The 20438-nt window shown below is 76.5% G+C and overlaps 1 protein-coding gene across 1 annotated transcript in view; it reads right to left on the reverse strand.

The window, feature by feature from the left end:
• DCTN1 (dynactin subunit 1) overlaps nucleotides 1-20438 on the reverse strand; it is a 129909-nt gene that overhangs the window by 14546 nt on the left and 94925 nt on the right. The window contains 14 exon segments of the mRNA XM_075916079.1: nucleotides 949-1080; nucleotides 1275-1436; nucleotides 3326-3475; nucleotides 3562-3624; nucleotides 4348-4416; nucleotides 9424-9592; nucleotides 10178-10232; nucleotides 10235-10331; nucleotides 10763-10915; nucleotides 13831-13947; nucleotides 16205-16396; nucleotides 16516-16620; nucleotides 18476-18635; nucleotides 19130-19210. Of these exon segments, the coding sequence (XP_075772194.1) occupies nucleotides 949-1080; nucleotides 1275-1436; nucleotides 3326-3475; nucleotides 3562-3624; nucleotides 4348-4416; nucleotides 9424-9592; nucleotides 10178-10232; nucleotides 10235-10331; nucleotides 10763-10915; nucleotides 13831-13947; nucleotides 16205-16396; nucleotides 16516-16620; nucleotides 18476-18635; nucleotides 19130-19210 (1705 nt within the window).

Below are 20438 nucleotides of genomic sequence, written 5' to 3' on the forward strand. Positions count from 1 at the left end.
AGGGAACCCGGCCCCAGGGTCAGCCGACTCCGCCAGGGGAACCCGGCCCCGAGGGAACCCGGCCCAGGGTCAGCTGACTCCGCCAGGGGAACCCGGCCCCGAGGGAACCCGGCCCAGGGTCAGCTGACTCCGCCAGGGGAACCCGGCCCCGAGGGAACCCGGCCCAGGGTCAGCCGACTCCTCCAGGGGAACCCGGCCCCGAGGGAACCCGGCCCAGGGTCAGCCGACTCCGCCAGGGGAACCCGGCCCCGAGGGAACCCGGCCCCGAGGGAACCCGGCCCAGGGTCAGCCGACTCCTCCAGGGGAACCCGGCCCCGAGGGAACCCGGCCCAGGGTCAGCCGACTCCGCCAGGGGAACCCGGCCCCGAGGGAACCCGGCCCCGAGGGAACCCGGCCCAGGGTCAGCCGACTCCTCCAGGGGAACCCGGCCCCGAGGGAACCCGGCCCAGGGTCAGCCGACTCCGCCAGGGGAACCCGGCCCCGAGGGAACCCGGCCCAGGGTCAGCCGACTCCGCCAGGGGAACCCGGCCCAGGGTCAGCCGACTCCTCCAGGGGAACCCGGCCCCGAGGGAACCCGGCCCAGGGTCAGCCGACTCCGCCAGGGGAACCCGGCCCCGAGGGAACCCGGCCCAGGGTCAGCCGACTCCGCCAGGGGAACCCGGCCCAGGGTCAGCCGACTCCGCCAGGGGAACCCGGCCCAGGGTCAGCCGACTGCGCCAGGGGAACCCGGCCCCGAGGGAACCCGGCCCCGAGGGAACCCGGCCCAGGGTCAGCCGACTCCGCCAGGGGAACCCGGCCCCGAGGGAACCCGGCCCCAGGGTCAGCCGACTCCGCCAGGGGAACCCGGCCCCGAGGGAACCCGGCCCAGGGTCAGCTGACTCCGCCAGGGGAACCCGGCCCCGAGGGAACCCGGCCTGCGGGGGAGCGGCCGGTGCGCTCGGAACCCACCTTGCCCTGGGGCCGGTCGGCGTCGTACTCGCCCTCCTGCATGGCGGTGGCCATCTTGTTCATGGTGGCGATGAGGACGCTGCAGGACTGGCGCAGGCACTCGGCCGGGTTGACGCCGGGGCTGCCGTAGATCTGCGGGAAGGGACGGAGTCTGCTCGGCTCCCGCTGAGCCAGCTGCCCTGCTAGGCCCCCCCCTGCATCGCCCAGGCCGCAGGTGGAGCAGGCGCGTGGCCGCCCCCACAGCCCGGCCCGGCGCCCACGGGCAGCAGCAAGACGCGCTCAGGGTGCTCCCCAGGGCAGCCCGCGGGCGCCGGGAATGGCCCCACCTGTTCGCTCGCTTTGAAGGCCAGGTCCTCCAGCTTCACGGCCAGCAGCCCCTCGTTCTCCGGCAGCGGGGCGATCAGCTGGGCCCCGGCGGCCGCCACCTCCTGCAGCACGGCCACCACCCAGGTCAGGTGCTTGCGGCAATCCAGCAGCGTGTCCGACACCTGGGCGGGGGGCACGGCTGTCAGAGGGGTCGGCCCCCGGCAGGACAAAGGGAGGCGCCCCGCCCCGGCGCGCCCGCCCCGCCCCACCCCACCGACCTCCTGGCGCGCCCCCCCGCCCCGCCCCGCCGGCCTCCCGGCGCCCCGCCCCACCGGCCTCCCGGCGCCCCCCCCGCCCCGCCCCACCGGCCCCCCGCCCCCCCCACCGGCCTCCCGGCGCCCCGCCCCACCGGCCTCCCGGCGCCCCCCCCGCCCCACCCCACCCCACCGACCTCCTGGCGCGCCCCCCCGCCCCGCCCCGCCGGCCCCCCGCCCCGCCCCACCAGCCTCCCGGCGCCCCCCCCGCCCCGCCCCACCGGCCCCCCGCCCCCCCCACCGGCCTCCCGGCGCCCCGCCCCACCGGCCTCCCGGCGCCCCCCCCGCCCCACCCCACCGACCTCCTGGCGCGCCCCCCCGCCCCGCCCCGCCGGCCCCCCGCCCCGCCCCGCCCCACCGGCCTCCCGGCGCCCCCCCCGCACCGCCCCACCGGCCTCCTGGCCCCCCCCACCGGCCTCCCAGCGTGCCCCCCCCCGCCCCGCCCCACCGGCCCCCCGCCCCGCCCCACCGGCCTCCCGGCGCCCCCCCCGCACCGCCCCACCGGCCTCCTGGCCCCCCCCACCGGCCTCCCAGCGTGCCCCCCCCCCCCGCCCCGCCCCACCGGCCTTCCGGCGCGCCCCCCCCGCACCACCCCACCGGCCTCCCGGCGCGCCTCCCCGCCGCCCCACCGGCCTCCCGCCCCCCGCACCGGCCTCCCGGTGCGCCTCCCCGCCGCCCCGCCCCACCAGCCTCCCGCCCCACCCCACCGACCTCCTGGCGCGCCCCCCCACCCCGCCCCACCGGCCCCCCACCCTCCCCACCGGCCTCCCGGCGCCCCGCCCCACCGGCCTCCCGGCGCGCCCCCCCCGCACCACCCCACCGGCCTCCCAGCGTGCCCCCCCCCGCCCCGCCCCACCGGCCTTCCGGCGCGCCCCCCCCGCACCACCCCACCGGCCTCCTGCCCCCCCCACCGGCCTCCCGGCGCGCCTCCCCGCCGCCCCACCGGCCTCCCGCCCCCCGCACCGGCCTCCCGGTGCGCCTCCCCGCCGCCCCGCCCCACCAGCCTCCCGCCCCCCCCACCGGCCTCCCGGCGCGCCCCCCCCACCAGCCTCCCGGCGCGCCTCCCCACCGCCCCACCGGCCTCCCGCCCCCCGCACCGGCCTCCCGGCGCGCCTCCCCGCCGCCCCGCCCCACCAGCCTCCCGCCCCCACCCACCGGCCTCCCGGCCCCCCCACCGGCCTCCTGGCGCACCCCACCGGCCTCCCGCCCCGCCCCGCCCCACCGGCCTCCCACCCCGCACCGCCCCACCGGCCTCCTGGCGCGCCCGCCGCCCCGCGCCACCGGCCTCCTAGCCTGCTCCCCACCATTGGCCTCCCGGCGCCACTGGCCTCCCTGAGTGCCCCCCCCGCCCTGTGCTACCAGCCTCCCGGTGCCACTGGCCTCTCGGCGCGCCCCCATCCCCTCCCACCGGCCTCCTGGTGCCACTCGGCATGCCCCCCGCCACCCAGCACACGCCACCTGGATTCCCAGCGCTCCACCTGCCACCCAGCCCACACCACTCGCCCTGCGTCACCAGCCTCCTGGTGCACCCCCAGATCGCTGAGGGCCCCAGCTGCTCCCACCCCTGCTCTTGGCGAGCACAAGACACGCGGGCTCAGGGCAGCGCAGCCCGACAGACGCCGGCACGGACAGCGGTAGCCCCCGCACGCTGGGCACATCCCCTCTCCCGCTGGGCAGAGAAAACCCGCCTCATGCTGGAGCCACAGGAGCGGGAGGGGCCTAGAGCCCGTGGCGCCTTGGGGCGCTCCCTGCCCCACCTGCTGCCCGAAGCCCAGTGCTGCTGGGATCCCTGGTGCGTCTGTCCCGGGCATGCGGCGTCTGATCTTCTTGCAGAACTGGCGGATGTCGCTGCAGGAGGTCTCCAGGTCCTTGAGGAGGATGGCGAGGTCTGACGCCTCCTGCCCGGGCTGCGAGGGGGAGGGGAGAGCTCAGCGCTGGAGACCGGCGGCCAGGCCCAGCGGGCGCGGGGGAGGGCGCGGGGGGCGCTGCTCACCTGCAGGAAGGATCGCAGGCGGCCCACCTCCACGCCCATGCAGTCCAAGGCGCTCTGGGTGAACTGCGGACGAGCGCGAGCGCCGTTAGCTCAGGGCACAGCAGACGCAGCCGGACGGGCCGGGCACGGGGCTGGGCTCCAGGGTGCACGGTCGCTTCGCTCTGCCTGGGGCTGGCCCCGCGCCTGGCAGCCCCTCCCCTGTGGCGGGGGGGGGGGGCTGAGCCCAGCTAGCAGGGGAGGCAGGGCTGCAGCTCAGGACGAGGGTTTCCGACCCCCCCGCCAAGGAGCCGGCCGGCCCGGAGTCGTCCCAAGGCCCCGCTGTCGTGTTACTGGACTCTAAGGGGAGCAGCCAGATCCCTGCTGCGCCCATGGGGGGTGTTTGCCCCAAAGTGGGTCCAAAGGGGCCGGGTGAGGGCTCAGACGAAAGCTCGTGCTCTGATCTGCACGTGCTGCTCGTGTGCTTATCGCCCCACATCCAGACGGGCTCCGTGTGGACGCTGGGAACGTCTCTGGCTGTGGCCGAGCAAAGGGCCAGGAACGCTCGGCCAGCGGCTCTGCCGACGAGCAAGGGGCACGGGCTCTAGGCGCCAAGCCGCACCGCAGGGAGGTGACTGACGGCGGGCACAAGGCCAGGCTGCTGGGCCAGGCGGATGCCGGGACGGCTATCAGACGCCACAGGCAGAGCTGGGGTGCCGAGGGGTTTTGCTCGTGAGGCTTCTGGCTGAAGGCTCGGCGTGACGGTCTGTGGCCCGGCCCGTCACGCCCGGAGGGCCACCCGCCCCTTACCTTAATGTGGTCCGCCAGCTGCATGGTGCAGTCCTCGGCCTGCTCCACCAGGTGGATGCTGTACAGGTGCTGGAAGGAGAGGAGGCGCTACCAGCGGGAGCCGGAGGGAGGCCGAGGCCGTGGGCGGTAGAGCCGGCTTGGGCGGCTGCCTCTCCGACCAGCCAGCCCGCGGCGCCCACCTGCCCCGGCACCGGACGCTTGGGGCAGCCTGGCTGCCGTAGCAGATGCTCAGGGGCCGGCTGTGGTGGATTTAGCGGAACCCGCTGCCCCAGCAGACCCCTGTGCTGGGGACAGCAGGCCTGGAGGGGCGGGGATTTCTGCCAGCCCAGAGGGCTGAGGGGCAGCTCTGCAGGGCTGAGGGACACAAGAGTGCAGGCGACTGACTAAGCAAGAAGCAAAAGCTTTAGGTTAGCGCTGTAGATAGAGAAGCGCAGGCCCCGCCAGCTCGCCTTTCAGCAGGCAGCCCGGCTCAGTCCTGGCTCGCGCCGGCTCCACGGGCTCAGAGCCCCCCCAGACGGGGGCTGCTGTGTCTGTACGGGAGGTACCAGCACGGGGCCAGGCAGCTGGTTTTCAAACCGGCTCCCTCGTGGACCAGCTCCTGCCTGGCCCCCACACTGCTGCCAGTGGGGCTGGAGAGCACTGGCTGCTGCCCTGCCCCCAGGGACTATAGACTAGTCGGGTAACCGATATCGGACACCCCTAGTGGGTCTAGCTCAGCCTAATGTGGGGACAGGGCCCTGTGGGATGGCAGTGCCCAGCCTGGAGCCCGGCACACACAGCGCTCTCCGAGCCCGGCCCGGCGCCCGCCCACAGCGCACACACAGCGCTCTCCCAGCCCGGCCCGGCGCCCGCCCGCGGCGCACACACAGCGCTCTCCGAGCCCGGCCCAGCGCCCGCCCACAGCGCACACACAGCGCTCTCCCAGCCCGGCCCGGCGCCCGCCCATGGCACACACACAGCGCTCTCCCAGCCCGGCCCGGCGCCCGCCCACAGCGCACACACAGCGCTCTCCCAGCCCGGCCCAGCGCCCGCCCACAGCGCACACACAGCGCTCTCCCAGCCCGGCCCGGCGCCCGCCCGCGGCGCACACACAGCGCTCTCCCAGCCCGGCCCGGCGCCCGCCCATGGCACACACACAGCGCTCTCCGAGCCCGGCCCGGCGCCCGCCCACAGCGCACACACAGCGCTCTCCCAGCCCGGCCCGGCGCCCGCCCACGGCGCACACACAGCGCTCTCCCAGCCCGGCCCGGCGCCCGCCCATGGCACACACACAGCGCTCTCCGAGCCCGGCCCGGCGCCCGCCCATGGCACACACACAGCGCTCTCCGAGCCCGGCCCGGCGCCCGCCCACAGCGCACACACAGCGCTCTCCCAGCCCGGCCCGGCGCCCGCCCGCGGCGCACACACAGCGCTCTCCCAGCCCGGCCCGGCGCCCGCGGCGCACACACAGCGCTCTCCCAGCCCGGCCCGGCGCCCGCCCGCGGCGCACACACAGCGCTCTCCGAGCCCGGCCCAGCGCCCGCCCACAGCGCACACACAGCGCTCTCCCAGCCCGGCCCGGCGCCCGCCCGCGGCGCACACACAGCGCTCTCCCAGCCCGGCCCGGCGCCCGCCCGCGGCGCACACACAGCGCTCTCCGAGCCCGGCCCAGCGCCCGCCCACAGCGCACACACAGCGCTCTCCCAGCCCGGCCCGGCGCCCGCCCATGGCACACACACAGCGCTCTCCGAGCCCGGCCCAGCGCCCGCCCATGGCACACACACAGCGCTCTCCGAGCCCGGCCCGGCGCCCGCCCGCGGCGCACACACAGCGCTCTCCGAGCCCGGCCCAGCGCCCGCCCATGGCACACACACAGCGCTCTCCGAGCCCGGCCCAGCGCCCGCCCATGGCACACACACAGCGCTCTCCCAGCCCGGCCCGGCGCCCACCCGCGGCGCACACACAGCGCTCTCCGAGCCCGGCCCAGCGCCTGCCCGCGGCGCACACACAGCGCTCTCCAAGCCCGGCCCAGCGCCCGCCCACAGCGCACACACAGCGCTCTCCGAGCCCGGCCCGGCCCCCGCCCATGGCACACACACAGCGCTCTCCGAGCCCGGCCCGGCGCCCGCCCATGGCACACACACAGCGCTCTCCGAGCCCGGCCCGGCGCCCGCCCATGGCACACACACAGCACTCTCCGAGCCCGGCCCGGCGCCCGCCCATGGCACACACACAGCGCTCTCCGAGCCCGGCCCGGCGCCCGCCCATGGCACACACAGCGCTCTCCGAGCCCGGCCCGGCGCCCGCCCATGGCACACACACAGCGCTCTCCGAGCCCGGCCCGGCGCCCGCCCATGGCACACACACAGCGCTCTCCGAGCCCGGCCCAGCGCCCGCCCATGGCACACACACAGCACTCTCCGAGCCCGGCCCGGCGCCCGCCCATGGCACACACACAGCGCTCTCCGCGCCCGGCCCGGCGCCCGCCCATGGCACACACACAGCGCTCTCCGCGCCCGGCCCGGCGCCCGCCCATGGCACACACACAGCGCTCTCCAAGCCCAGCCCGGCGCCCGCCCATGGCACACACACAGCGCTCTCCGAGCCCGGCCCGGCGCCCGCCCATGGCACACACATAGCGCTCTCCGCGCCCGGCCCGGCGCCCGCCCGTGGCACACACACAGCGCTCTCCCAGCCCGGCTCGGCGCCCGCCCATGGCACACACACAGCGCTCTCCGCGCCCGGCCCGGCGCCCGCCCATGGCACACACACAGCGCTCTCCGCGCCCGGCCCGGCGCCCGCCCATGGCACACACACAGCGCTCTCCGCGCCCGGCCCGGCGCCCGCCCATGGCACACACACAGCGCTCTCCAAGCCCGGCCCGGCGCCCGCCCATGGCACACACACAGCGCTCTCCGAGCCCGGCCCGGCGCCCGCCCATGGCACACACACAGCGCTCTCCCAGCCCGGCCCGGCGCCCGCCCATGGCACACACACAGCGCTCTCCCAGCCCGGCCCGGCGCCCGCCCATGGCACACACACAGCGCTCTCCCAGCCCGGCCCGGCGCCCGCCCATGGCACACACACAGCGCTCTCCAAGCCCGGCCCGGCGCCCGCCCATGGCACACACACAGCGCTCTCCCAGCCCGGCCCAGCCCCCGCCCATGGCACACACACAGCGCTCTCCGAGCCCGGCCCAGCGCCCGCCCACAGCGCACACACAGCGCTCTCCCAGCCCGGCCCAGCCCCCGCCCATGGCACACACACAGCGCTCTCCCAGCCCGGCTCGGCGCCCGCCCATGGCACACACACAGCGCTCTCCGCGCCCGGCCCGGCGCCCGCCCATGGCACACACACAGCGCTCTCCAAGCCCGGCCCGGCGCCCGCCCATGGCACACACACAGCGCTCTCCGCGCCCGGCCCGGCGCCCGCCCATGGCACACACACAGCGCTCTCCGAGCCCGGCCCGGCGCCCGCCCATGGCACACACACAGCGCTCTCCGCGCCCGGACCGGCGCCCGCCCGCGGCACACACACAGCGCTCTCCGCGCCCGGCCCGGCGCCCGCCCATGGCACACACACAGCGCTCTCCGAGCCCGGCCCGGCGCCCGCCCATGGCACACACACAGCGCTCTCCGAGCCCGGCCCGGCGCCCGCCCATGGCACACACACAGCGCTCTCCGCGCCCGGCCCGGCGCCCGCCCATGGCACACACACAGCGCTCTCCGCGCCCGGCCCGGCGCCCGCCCATGGCACACACAGCGCTCTCCGCGCCCGGCCCGGCGCCCGCCCATGGCACACACAGCGCTCTCCGCGCCCGGCCCGGCGCCCACCCATGGCACACACACAGCGCTCTCCGAGCCCGGCCCGGCGCCCGCCCATGGCACACACAGCGCTCTCCGCGCCCGGCCCGGCGCCCGCCCATGGCACACACAGCGCTCTCCGCGCCCGGCCCGGCGCCCACCCATGGCACACACACAGCGCTCTCCGAGCCCGGCCCGGCGCCCGCCCATGGCACACACACAGCGCTCTCCGCACCCGGCCCGGCGCCCACCCATGGCACACACATAGCGCTCTCCGCGCCCGGCCCGGCGCCCGCCCATGGCACACAGACAGCGCTCTCCGCGCCCGGCCCGGCGCCCACCCATGGCACACACACAGCGCTCTCCGCGCCCGGCCCGGCGCCCGCCCATGGCACACAGACAGCGCTCTCCGCGCCCGGCCCGGCGCCCGCCCATGGCACACACACAGCGCTCTCCGCGCCCGGCCCGGCGCCCACCCATGGCACACACACAGCGCTCTCCCAGCCCGGCCCGGCGCCCACCCATGGCACACACAGCGCTCTCCCAGCCCGGCCCGGCGCCCACCCATGGCACATACAGCGCTCTCCCAGCCCGGCCCGGCGCCCGCCCATGGCACACACAGCGCTCTCCGCGCCCGGCCCGGCGCCCACCCATGGCACACACACAGCGCTCTCCCAGCCCGGCCCGGCGCCCACCCATGGCACACACAGCGCTCTCCCAGCCCGGCCCGGCGCCCACCCATGGCACACACAGCGCTCTCCAAGCCCGGCCCGGCGCCCACCCATGGCACACACACAGCGCTCTCCCAGCCCGGCCCAGCCCCCGCCCATGGCACACACACAGCGCTCTCCCAGCCCGGCCCAGCCCCCGCCCATGGCGCACACACAGCGCTCTCCGAGCCCAGCCTCCGCCCATGGCACACACAGCGCTCTCCCAGCCTGGCCCGGCGCCCGCCCATGGCACACACACAGCGCTCTCCCAGCCCGGCCCGGCGCCCGCCCATGGCACACACACAGCGCTCTCCGAGCCCGGCCCGGCGCCCGCCCATGGCACACACACAGCGCTCTCCCAGCCCGGCCCGGCGCCCGCCCATGGCACACACACAGCGCTCTCCCAGCCCGGCCCGGCGCCCGCCCATGGCACACACACAGCGCTCTCCCAGCCCGGCCCGGCGCCCGCCCGCGGCACACACACAGCGCTCTCCCAGCCCGGCCCGGCGCCCGCCCGCGGCACACACACAGCGCTCTCCCAGCCCAGCCCGGCGCCCGCCCACGGCACAGACCCGGCGCCCTACCTGGTAGTATTTGATGGCTTTGGTCAGCGGTTCCACGTTGACGGTCTCGTCGAGCTGGTCCTTGTGCAGCAGCTGGATGAGGAAGTCCAGCGAGCGCTCGTGGACGCTCATCTCCGGGTAGAGCAGCCCCACCTTCTTGTAGGTCTCCACGCTGCACTTGCTCAGGGCCCTGGGGAGGAGCCAGCGCTGCCAGCCTGCCTGCCTGCCGCTCCATGGGCCTGGGCCCTGCCCCAGCTCGGCACAGCCCAGGGCTCGGCCATCGCCCTCCCCACCCGGCCCCGAGGGCACTGGGGCCCCCAGGAGGCAGCGGCCCGGGGTGCACGGAAGGGCTCGGCCGTTCTCACTGTCCGGGGCAGCAGGGACCTAGTGCCCACAGGGGGAGCTGGAGAGTTTCCAGGGCAGGGCAGCGCGGCCTGGCCAGCCGCAATGGTGGGAACTGGTCTGATGGGGGCTGCGGCTCCCCACGTGGCTGTTCCCAAGCAGCGTCCCGGAGCCCGTCCTGCCCTGCCCCGCCCCGGCGCCCAGCCCCGGCCCTGGCCCCCACCCCAGCCTCCACCCCAGCCCCAGCCCGCCTGCCCTGCGCCACCCCCACCCTGGCCCTGCCCGCCCCGCCCCAGCCCAGGCCCTGCGCCGCCCCCACCCTGGCCCTGCCCGCCCCGCCCCAGCCCAGGCCCTGCGCCGCCCCCACCCTGGCCCCTGCCCGCCCCGCCCCAGCCCCCGCCCGCCCCGCCGCCCCCCGGCGCAGGGGACTCACTGTTCGTATTTGTGCAGCGTGGCTTGCAGGAGGCTGAGCGAATACACCAGCCCAAGCTCAGCTGCTCCCCGGGGGCGCCCCGCAGGCCCGTGCGCTCCCCACAGTTTTCATTCAGCTCAAACTTCTCCTGGGCCTGCTTGCTGATGAGCTCCGCCTGCGGCAGGGCAGCGCGCCGTCAGTCTGGGCTTGCTGGCACCCGGGCACCTCACGCTCGCGGTGGGCAGGCGCCAGGTTCCTGTAGCAGCCCAGTCGGAGCCCAGGGGCCCAGGGCTGCAGAGAGGACTTGCCGGGGAGGCAGGGAGGGAGGGAGCAGCAAACCCCCAGGGGGCCAGGTCTGGAAGCGGCTCGCGGAGGGGGAGGGGGAGGGGCAGGGGTAGAAGCAGGGGGAGGGGCGCCCTTGGCTGCTGGGCAGTGCAGGGAAGCGAAGGGGGGCGAGGGGCTGCGATGCTGCCCCCGGAGGGGTACGGCGCGGCTGAGGCCCGACGGGGAGCCCTGGGGGGCAGGGGGCTGGCCTGGCCCGAGGGAGAGGAGAGCAGCCCCCTCGTGCACAGAGACCGGCTCGGAGGCAGGCCCGCGCCGACCCACCTTGCAGATGAGGCGGGGGATGAGCAGTAGCACCAGGATGCAGTCGTGGTCCCCGCCGTGGCGCAGGAAGCTGTCGGGCATGAAGGAGGTGAGGAGGGACACGTGCCGGTTGGCCTGCTGCACCTCCATCTGCCGCAGCTCCATCTCGATGGCCTGAGGGAGACGGACCCGTCAGCCGGCGCTTGCGGGAGAGGGCCCGGCCTGCTCGTGGCCCTGGGGGGCTGGGCCCACGAGCCAGCAGCGGAGCCGCCGAGCCCCTTTCTGCCCCACGCCCCGCGCCCACGGCTGCTTCGCTCCCCGGCGCCGGCCCTGCGGGACTCCCCGGCTCTGCGCTCGGCTGCTCCTCCCAGGCCGCACAAGGTCACGACGGGGCCACAAAACCCCATTTTCAAGTACTTGCCACCGTGTGAAAAGTGGCACTGCCAGGGCCATTGCGCTGAACACTCACGTGGAACAGCCCCCGTTACTACCCAACACTTCTCCAGCCGCGACAGGCCTTCCCCCACCCAGCCCCCACCACGTAGCCACGGCCCGGCCCTCCACCCCCAGCCACGGCCCAGCCCTCCCCCCTCCGGCCCCCACCACGTAGCCACGGCCCGGCCCTCCACCCCCAGCCACGGCCCAGCCCTCCCCCCTCCGGCCCCCGCCACATAGCCACGGCCCGGCCCTCCACCTCCAGCCACGGCTCGGCCTTCCCCCACCCAGCCCCCACCACGTAGCCACGGCCCGGCCCTCCACCCCCAGCCATGGCTCGGCCCTCCCCCCTCCGGCCCCCGCCACGTAGCCACGGCCCAGCCCTCCACCCCCAGCCACGGCTTGGCCCTCCCCCACCCAGCCCCCACCACGTAGCCACGGCCCGGCCCTCCACCTCCAGCCACGGCTCGGCCTTCCCCCACCCAGCCCCCACCACGTAGCCACGGCCCGGCCCTCCACCCCCAGCCACGGCCCAGCCCTCCCCCCTCCAGCCCCCACCACGTAGCCACGGCCCGGCCCTCCACCCCCAGCCACGGCTCGGCCCTCCCCCCTCTGGCCCCCGCCACGTAGCCACGGCCCGGCCCTCCACCCCCAGCCACGGCTCGGCCCTCCCCCACCCAGCCCCCACCACGTAGCCACGGCCCGGCCCTCCACCCCCAGCCACGGCCCGGCCCTCCCCCCTCCAGCCCCCACCACGTAGCCACGGCCCGGCCCTCCACCCCCAGCCACGGCTCGGCCCTCCCCCCTCCGGCCCCCGCTACGTAGCCACGGCCCGGCCCTCCACCCCCAGCCACGGCTCGGCCCTCCCCCCTCCGGCCCCCGCCACGTAGCCACGGCCCTCCACCCCCAGCCATGGCTTGGCCCTCCCCCACCCAGCCCCCGCCACGTAGCCACGGCCCGGCCCTCCACCCCCAGCCACGGCCCTCCACCCCCAGCCACGGCCCGGCCCTCCCCCCTCTGGCCCCCACCACGTAGCCACGGCCCGGCCCTCCACCCCCAGCTCGGCCCTCCCCCCTCCGGCCCCCACCACGTAGCCACGGCCCGGCCCTCCACCCCCAGCCACGGCTCGGCCCTCCCCCCTCCGGCCCCCGCCACGTAGCCACGGCCCGGCCCTCCACCCCCAGCCACGGCTCGGCCCTCCCCCCTCCGGCCCCCGCCACGTAGCCACGGCCCGGCCCTCCACCCCCAGCCACGGCTCGGCCCTCCCCCCTCCGGCCCCCGCCACGTAGCCACGGCCCGGCCCTCCACCCCCAGCCACGGCTCAGCCCTCCCCCCTCCAGTCCCCGCCACATAGCCACGGCCCGGCCCTCCTTCCCAGCCACGGTTCGGACCTCCCCCCTCCAGTCCCCACCACATAGCCACGGCCCGGCCCTCCCCCCTCCAGCCCCCACCACGCAGCCACGGCCCGGCCCTCCCCCCTCCAGCCTCAACCACGCAGCCATGGCTCAGCCCTCACCCCTCCAGCCCGCACCACGTCGCCACAGCCCAGCCCTCACCCTGCCCCCCAGCCTCCGCTACGGCCGGACCCTCGCCCCCCCAGCCCGTGCTGCGCCGCTCCATACTGTTCGCACTGAGGGGAACGCAGGCCAGGCGGTTATTGTCCCAGAGCAGCAGGGTGGGGGGAGCGCGTTTCCAGCCCGCGCTGCTTCGCCCTGGCGCCGACGGGCAAGAGCAGCGTCTCTCCGCACTCCAGCATTCTACAAACTGGCTGCTGCTTCGCGCCAGGGCGACCCAGCGCTCAGCAAGGCCCACGCCCCGCCCCGCCCCACCGGCCTGGTCGCCTCTGAAAGCTGCCTGAGCTCTGCCGTACGCTCTCCCGTGCCAGAGTACGGCACCCCGGCGCGGTGCCCCGGGAACCTCTACCCCTCCTCCCCCCCGGGAACCCCTACCCTACCCCCTACGCACCCCCCCTCGGCACGCTGCCCCGGGAGCCCCAACCCACTACGCCCCCCCCCCCGGGCACGCTGCCCCGGGAACCTCTACCCCTCCCCCCCCCCGGGAACTCCTACCCTACCCACTATGCGCCCCCCCGCCGGCACGCTGCCCCGGGAGCCCCAACCCACTACGCGCCCCCCCCCCCCCGCCGGCACGCTGCCCCAAGAGCCCCAACCCACTACGCCCCCCCCCGCCGGCACGCTGCCCCGGGAGCCCCAACCCACTACGCGCCCCCCCCCCCCCGCCGGCACGCTGCCCCAAGAGCCCCAACCCACTACGCCCCCCCCCCCCCGGCACGCTGCCCCAGGAGCCCCAACCCACTACGCGCCCCCCCCCCCCGCCGGCACGCTGCCCCAAGAGCCCCAACCCACTACGCCCCCCCCCCCCAGCACGCTGCCCCGGGAGCCCCAACCCACTACGCCCCCCCCCCCCAAGCACGCTGCCCCGGGAGCCCCAACCCACTACGCCCCCCCCCTCCAGCACGCTGCCCCGGGAGCCCCAACCCACTACGCCCCCCCCCCGCAGCACGCTGCCCGGGAGCCCCAACCCACTACGCCCCCCCCCCCCCAGCACGCTGCCCCGGGAGCCCCAACCCACTACGCCCCCCCCCCCCCCAGCACGCTGCCCCGGGAGCCCCAACCCACTACGCCCCCCCCTACCTTCGCATGGGCCTTCGTCTCTGCAAATTTAATCTTGAAGTCGAACGTCTCTGGCGGTGGCTGCTGCTGTCTCTCCACAGAAGCCTCTTGCTGGCTCATGAGCTCCCGGTTGACGTCCTGAGGCAGGAGCAGGGCGAGGTGGGAGTGCGGCGCAACAAGGGGGGAGGGGCAGCCGGGCAAGAGGAGGGCTGGGACAGGGACGGTGCTGCCGGCGCCCACGGTCCGCCCGGGGGACGCTGGCCCTCGGCACAGGGCGTAACCCCGTCTCCCCAGCCGCGTGCTGCCCGGGCCCCAGGACGCCTCGGGCCCCAAGTGAACGCGCTGGCCCTCGGCACAGGGCGGGGGGCGTAACCCCGTCTCCCCAGCCGTGTGCTGCCGGGCCCCAGGACGCCTCGGGCCCCAAGTGAACGCGCTGGCCCTCGGCACAGGGCGGGGGGCGTAACCCCGTCTCCCCAGCCGTGTGCTGCCCGGGCCCAGGACGCCTCGGGCCCCAAGTGAACGCGCTGGCCCTCGGCACAGGGCGGGGGGCGTAACCCCGTCTCCCCAGCCGCGTGCTGCCGGGCCCCAGGACGCCTCGGGCCCCAAGTGAACGCGCTGGCCCTCGGCACAGGGCGGGGGGCGTAACCCCGTCTCCCCAGCCGCGTGCTGCCCGGGCCCCAGGACGCCTCGGGCCCCAAGTGAATGCACTGGCCCTCGGCACAGGGCGGGGGGCGTAACCCCGTCTCCCCAGCCGCGTGCTGCCGGGCCCCAGGACGCCTCGGGCCCCAAGTGAACGCGCTGGCCCTCGGCACAGGGCGGGGGGCGTAACCCCGTCTCCCCAGCCGCGTGCTGCCCCGGCCCCAGGACGCCTCGGGCCCCAAGTGAACGAGCTGGCCCTCGGCACAGGGCGGGGGGCGTAACCCTGTCTCCCCAGCCGCGTGCTGCCCGGCCCCAGGACGCCTCGGGCCCCAAGTGAACGCGCTGGCCCTCGGCACAGGGCGGGGGGCGTAACCCCGTCTCCCCAGCCGTGTGCTGCCGGGCCCCAGGACGCCTCGGGCCCCAAGTGAACGCGCTGGCCCTCGGCACAGGGCGGGGGGCGTAACCCCGTCTCCCCAGCCGCGTGCTGCCGGGCCCCAGGACGCCTCGGGCCCCAAGTGAACGAGCTGGCCCTCGGCACAGGGCGGGGGGCGTAACCCCGTCTCCCCAGCCGCGTGCTGCCGGGCCCCAGGACGCCTCGGGCCCCAAGTGAACGCGCTGGCCCTCGGCACAGGGCGGGGGGCGTAACCCCGTCTCCCCAGCCGCGTGCTGCCGGGCCCCAGGACGCCTCGGGCCCCAAGTGAACGCGCTGGCCCTCGGCACAGGGCGGGGGGCGTAACCCCGTCTCCCCAGCCGCGTGCTGCCGGGCCCCAGGACGCCTCGGGCCCCAAGTGAATGCACTGGCCCTCGGCACAGGGCGGGGGGCGTAACCCCGTCTCCCCAGCCGCGTGCTGCCGGGCCCCAGGACGCCTCGGGCCCCAAGTGAACGCACTGGCCCTCGGCACAGGGCGGGGGGCGTAACCCCGTCTCCCCAGCCGCGTGCTGCCGGGCCCCAGGACGCCTCGGGCCCCAAGTGAACGCGCTGGCCCTCGGCACAGGGCGGGGGGCGTAACCCCGTCTCCCCAGCCGCGTGCTGCCGGGCCCCAGGACGCCTCGGGCCCCAAGTGAACGCGCTGGCCCTCGGCACAGGGCGGGGGGCGTAACCCCGTCTCCCCAGCCGCGTGCTGCCGGGCCCCAGGACGCCTCGGGCCCCAAGTGAACGCGCTGGCCCTCGGCACAGGGCGGGGGGCGTAACCCCGTCTCCCCAGCCGCGTGCTGCCGGGCCCCAGGACGCCTCGGGCCCCAAGTGAACGCGCTGGCCCTCGGCACAGGGCGGGGGGCGTAACCCCGTCTCCCCAGCCGCGTGCTGCCGGGCCCCAGGACGCCTCGGGCCCCAAGTGAACGCGCTGGCCCTCGGCACAGGGCGGGGGGCGTAACCCCGTCTCCCCAGCCGCGTGCTGCCGGGCCCCAGGATGCCTCGGGCCCCAAGTGAACGAGCTGGCCCTCGGCACAGGGCGGGGGGCGTAACCCCGTCTCCCCAGCCGCGTGCTGCCGGGCCCCAGGACGCCTCGGGCCCCAAGTGAACGAGCTGGCCCTCGGCACAGGGCGGGGGGCGTAACCCCGTCTCCCCAGCCGCGTGCTGCCGGGCCCCAGGACGCCTCGGGCCCCAAGTGAACGCGTTGGCCCGCCGGACCTGGCCGCTCGCAGCCTGCGCCCCCGGGCAGCCCACAGCCGCATCGGCTCAGCCGGGTGCTGCTCGGGCAGGAGAGCTGGCTTCGAGGCGTGGCCCCATCCCCTCTGCCCCCCGCCAGCACTGCACCTGCAGGTGTGCGGTCAGCTCCCTGTACTTCTTGATGGTCTGCTGGTAATCGGCCACCGTCTCCTGCGCCGCCTCCACGCGCTTCTCCGCCTCCCGCACCCGGGCCGTGGCCATGTCCAGCTGCTCCCGCAGCTCCAGCTCCGTCTCCCGGGCGTTCTCCTGCAGCTCGTCGTTCATCTCGTTCATGGCTTCCTGGCAGGAGGAGGGAGGTGCCACTACCCAGCGTGGCCTGCCAGGCCGCAGGGGCCTGAGCCCTTCCAGCCAGGCCCTGCCGGGGAGCCGAGCCAGCCGCCCGCCCGCGGAGGGCTTACCAGGTCGCCGACAGTCTCCCGCAGCTCCCGGACCTTCTCCTCCAAGTCCAGGTTTCTCTCCGTCAGAGTCTCCACCATCTCCTCCGCACCCAGGGCAGCGTCCACCTGGGGACACGGCGCGAGAGCTTAGCCCTGACCCGGCCCCGTTCCCGCAGCACGGCAGGGGTCAGGCCCGTACTCCGGCGAGCCCCCGCGCTCTGCCCTGGGCTGGGGATGAGCGATCCGGCCCCGCTGGCAGCCAGAGTGAGGGCCCTGGGGCTGCCGCTCCGCCCCTCCTGGCTCTCGGCCATCGATGGACCTGCCCTCGTGAGCCCCGGGGCGCTTGGGGCCTTCGCCGCGCCCCTGCCAGCGCACCTCGGCCGGTGGGCGTTGGGCCTGGAACCGGCCGCCCAGGAACTCCCCCGAGCGGGCGCCGGGCCGTGTGCTCCAGGGAGCAGGGAACGTTTCCCGTCTACGGGCCGCGACGTGATCCCTTCGCTGCCCCCTGCCGGCGCGGCACGGGCCCGGCCGAACGTGGCCCCGCCGGTCCCAAGCCGAGCAGCCCGGCCTGAGAGGCGGCAGGGCGCGGGCGCGCTGGCTTTAGAGCCACCGAGCAGCATTGCCGCCTTGCTCCCGATGCCTTTCCGAATCGCGGCCGCACGCGCATGGGCGGTCAGGGGAGCGCTCTGCCCCCCCCCGGGAGAACAGCCCCTCTCAGGCCCCCAGCGCGGACACGCAGTGGGGCTGCAGCCTGCCACGTGCCTCGCCACACTGATCCACCGCACGTTTCCTCTGCGGTGAGATTCCCTCCTCCAGAGCCCGGCCGGGTGTGCCCGCAGGCCTGGCCCCCGCGGCTCCCAGCCAGGTCTCCCCGCCTTGGCGCCAGGCACGCAGGGGTGGGGCCGTGCCCACTGACGCTGAAGAGCCTCGCCTGCCAGCGAGAGCCCCCGCGGCTCCCAGCCAGGTCTCCCCGCCTTGGCGCCAGGCACGCAGGGGTGGGGCCGTGCCCACTGACGCTGAAGAGCCTCGCCTGCCAGCGAGAGCCCCCGCGGCTCCCAGCCAGGTCTCCCCGCCTTGGCGCCAGGCACGCAGGGGTGGGGCCGTGCCCACTGACGCTGAAGAGCCTCGCCTGCCAGCGAGAGCCCCCGCGGCTCCCAGCCAGGTCTCCCCGCCTTAGCGCCAGGCACGCAGCGGTGGGGCCGTGCCCACTGACGCTGAAGAGCCTCGCCTGCCAGCGAGAGCCCCCGCGGCTCCCAGCCAGGTCTCCCCGCCTTAGCGCCAGGCACGCAGGGGTGGGGCCGTGCCCACTGACGCTGAAGAGCCTCGCCTGCCAGCGAGAGCCCCCGCGGCTCCCAGCCAGGTCTCCCCGCCTTGGCGCCAGGCACGCAGGGGTGGGGGCCGTGCTCACTGACGCTGAAGAGCCTCGCCTGCCAGCGAGAGCCCCCGCGGCTCCCAGCCAGGTCTCCCCGCCTTGGCGCCAGGCACGCAGGGGTGGGGCCGTGCCCACTGACGCTGAAGAGCCTCGCCTGCCAGCGAGAGCCCCCGCGGCTCCCAGCCAGGTCTCCCCGCCTTGGCGCCAGGCACGCAGCGGTGGGGCCGTGCCCACTGACGCTGAAGAGCCTCGCCTGCCAGCGAGAGCCCCCGCGGCTCCCAGCCAGGTCTCCCCGCCTTGGCGCCAGGCACGCAGGGGTGGGGCCGTGCCCACTGACGCTGAAGAGCCTCGCCTGCCAGCGAGAGCCCCCGCGGCTCCCAGCCAGGTCTCCCCGCCTTGGCGCCAGGCACGCAGGGGTGGGGCCGTGCCCACTGACGCTGAAGAGCCTCGCCTGCCAGCGAGAGCCCCCGCGGCTCCCAGCCAGGTCTCCCCGCCTTGGCGCCAGGCACGCAGCGGTGGGGCCGTGCCCACTGACGCTGAAGAGCCTCGCCTGCCAGCGAGAGCCCCCACGGCTCCCAGGAGACGCCGGGCCCCTCCGGACGGACTCACCTGCTCTTTCAACTCGTCGATGGTTCGCTCCGCCTGCTTCACCTCCTCCTGCAGCTTCTCCCTCTGCTGGCGCAAGCCCTCCAGCTCCGAATTCTTCTTCTCCATGTGCTTCTGAAGCTTCACGTGCTCCTGCTTCTCTGAGGCAGACAGGTCCCGCATCCTGTGCCGAGCACCCCCTCAGAACCAAGGGACGGCCCCGGGCCCTGGCCCTGCCACCCCACCCGTCCGAGGCAGCGGGGCTCGGGCGCCTGCCCCGTCCCCGCGCGGAGACGCTGGGGCAGCCTGGCAGGGGGCCCAGGGCACGGATGGCCAGCCCAGCTGGTCACTATGGGAAGCGCCCCCTTCCTAGCGGCCGGCGTGCTAAGCAGCCTGCACAGAGCCACGCTCCCTGGAGCCACTGACCGTGCAGGGCTGGAGCTGCACCCCGGGGGGGGGGGAGAGACAGGCCTGGGGGTCTGGGGGGGGGAGGCAGGCCCGGGGGTGGGGGGGGAAGACAGGCCCGGGGGGGCGCTGGGGGGGAGACAGGCCTGGGGGTCTGGGGGGGGGAGGCAGGCCCGGGGGTGGGGGGGGGAAGACAGGCCCGGGGGGGCGCTGGGGGGGAGACAGGCCCGGGGGTCGGGGGGCTCTGCAGAGATGGCAGGAGGAGCCTTGTACCTGACCAGAGCTTCCTTGAGCCTCGCGTTTTGCTCTTCCAGCTGTTTGACCTGGTAGCTGGAGGCGGCCCCGTCCGAGCCTGGGGAGGAGAAGCAGAGACTCACCCGATGGGCCAGGAAAGCCTCGGGCCGCTCGCCCCGGTGCAGCCAAGACTCTGGCTGGAGGTGGGGGGGGGCTGCGAAGGGCCGGCGGGGGGGCTAACACGCGGGGGCTCCCCAGCCAGCATCACACCTCCTCAGAGCAGCCCTCAGCCCTAGCGCCCAGCCGAGCCACCGGCCAGCGACTCAAAGCAAACTGCTGCCTGGACGGCACAGCCGCAGCCTCGGCTCGGGGGCCGCGGGGCCAGGGCAGGGCCAGGGCGGCGCTGGGGGGGGCCGCAGGCAGAGCGCGGCGCAGCGCAGCCTGGGGCCCGGGGGGTTCCGTGCAAGGGGGGTGACGGCGGGGGGGCTGTCGCAGGGCAGCCTGGGGCCCGGGGGGTTCCGTGCAATGGGGTGACGGCGGGGGGGGCTGTCGCAGGGCAGCCTGGGGCCCGGGGGGTTCCGTGCAAGGGGGGTGACGGCGGGGGGGCTGTCGCAGGGCAGCCTGGGGCCCGGGGGGTTCCGTGCAAGGGGGGTGACGGCGGGGGGGCTGTCGCAGGGCAGCCTGGGGCCCGGGGGGTTCCGTGTAAGGGGGTGACGGCGGGGGGGCTGTCGCAGGGCAGCCTGGGGCCCGGGGGGTTCCGTGCAATGGGGTGACGGCGGGGGGGCTGTCGCAGGGCAGCCTGGGGCCCGGGGGGTTCCGTGCAAGGGGGTGACGGCGGGGGGGCTGTCGCAGGGCAGCCTGGGGCCCGGGGGGTTCCGTGTAAGGGGGTGACGGCGGGGGGGCTGTCGCAGGGCAGCCTGGGGCCCGGGGGGTTCCGTGCAATGGGGTGACGGTGGGGGGGCTGTCGCAGGGCAGCCTGGGGCCCGGGGGGTTCCGTGCAAGGGGGGTGACGGCGGGGGGGCTGTCGCAGGGCAGCCTGGGGCCCGGGGGGTTCCGTGCAAGGGGGTGACGGCGGGGGGGCTGTCGCAGGGCAGCCTGGGGCCCGGGGGGTTCCGTGCAAGGGGGTGACGGCGGGGGGGCTGTCGCAGGGCAGCCTGGGGCCCGGGGGGTTCCGTGCAAGGGGGTGACGGCGGGGGGGCTGTCGCAGGGCAGCCTGGGGCCCGGGGGGTTCCGTGCAAGGGGGTGACGGCGGGGGGGCTGTCGCAGGGCAGCCTGGGGCCCGGGGGGTTCCGTGCAAGGGGGTGACGGCGGGGGGGCTGTCGCAGCGCAGCCTGGGGCCCGGGGGGTT

This window comes from Pelodiscus sinensis, unplaced genomic scaffold (genome assembly GCF_049634645.1).
Source record: "Pelodiscus sinensis isolate JC-2024 unplaced genomic scaffold, ASM4963464v1 ctg76, whole genome shotgun sequence".
NCBI classification, from domain to species: Eukaryota; Metazoa; Chordata; order Testudines; family Trionychidae; genus Pelodiscus; species Pelodiscus sinensis.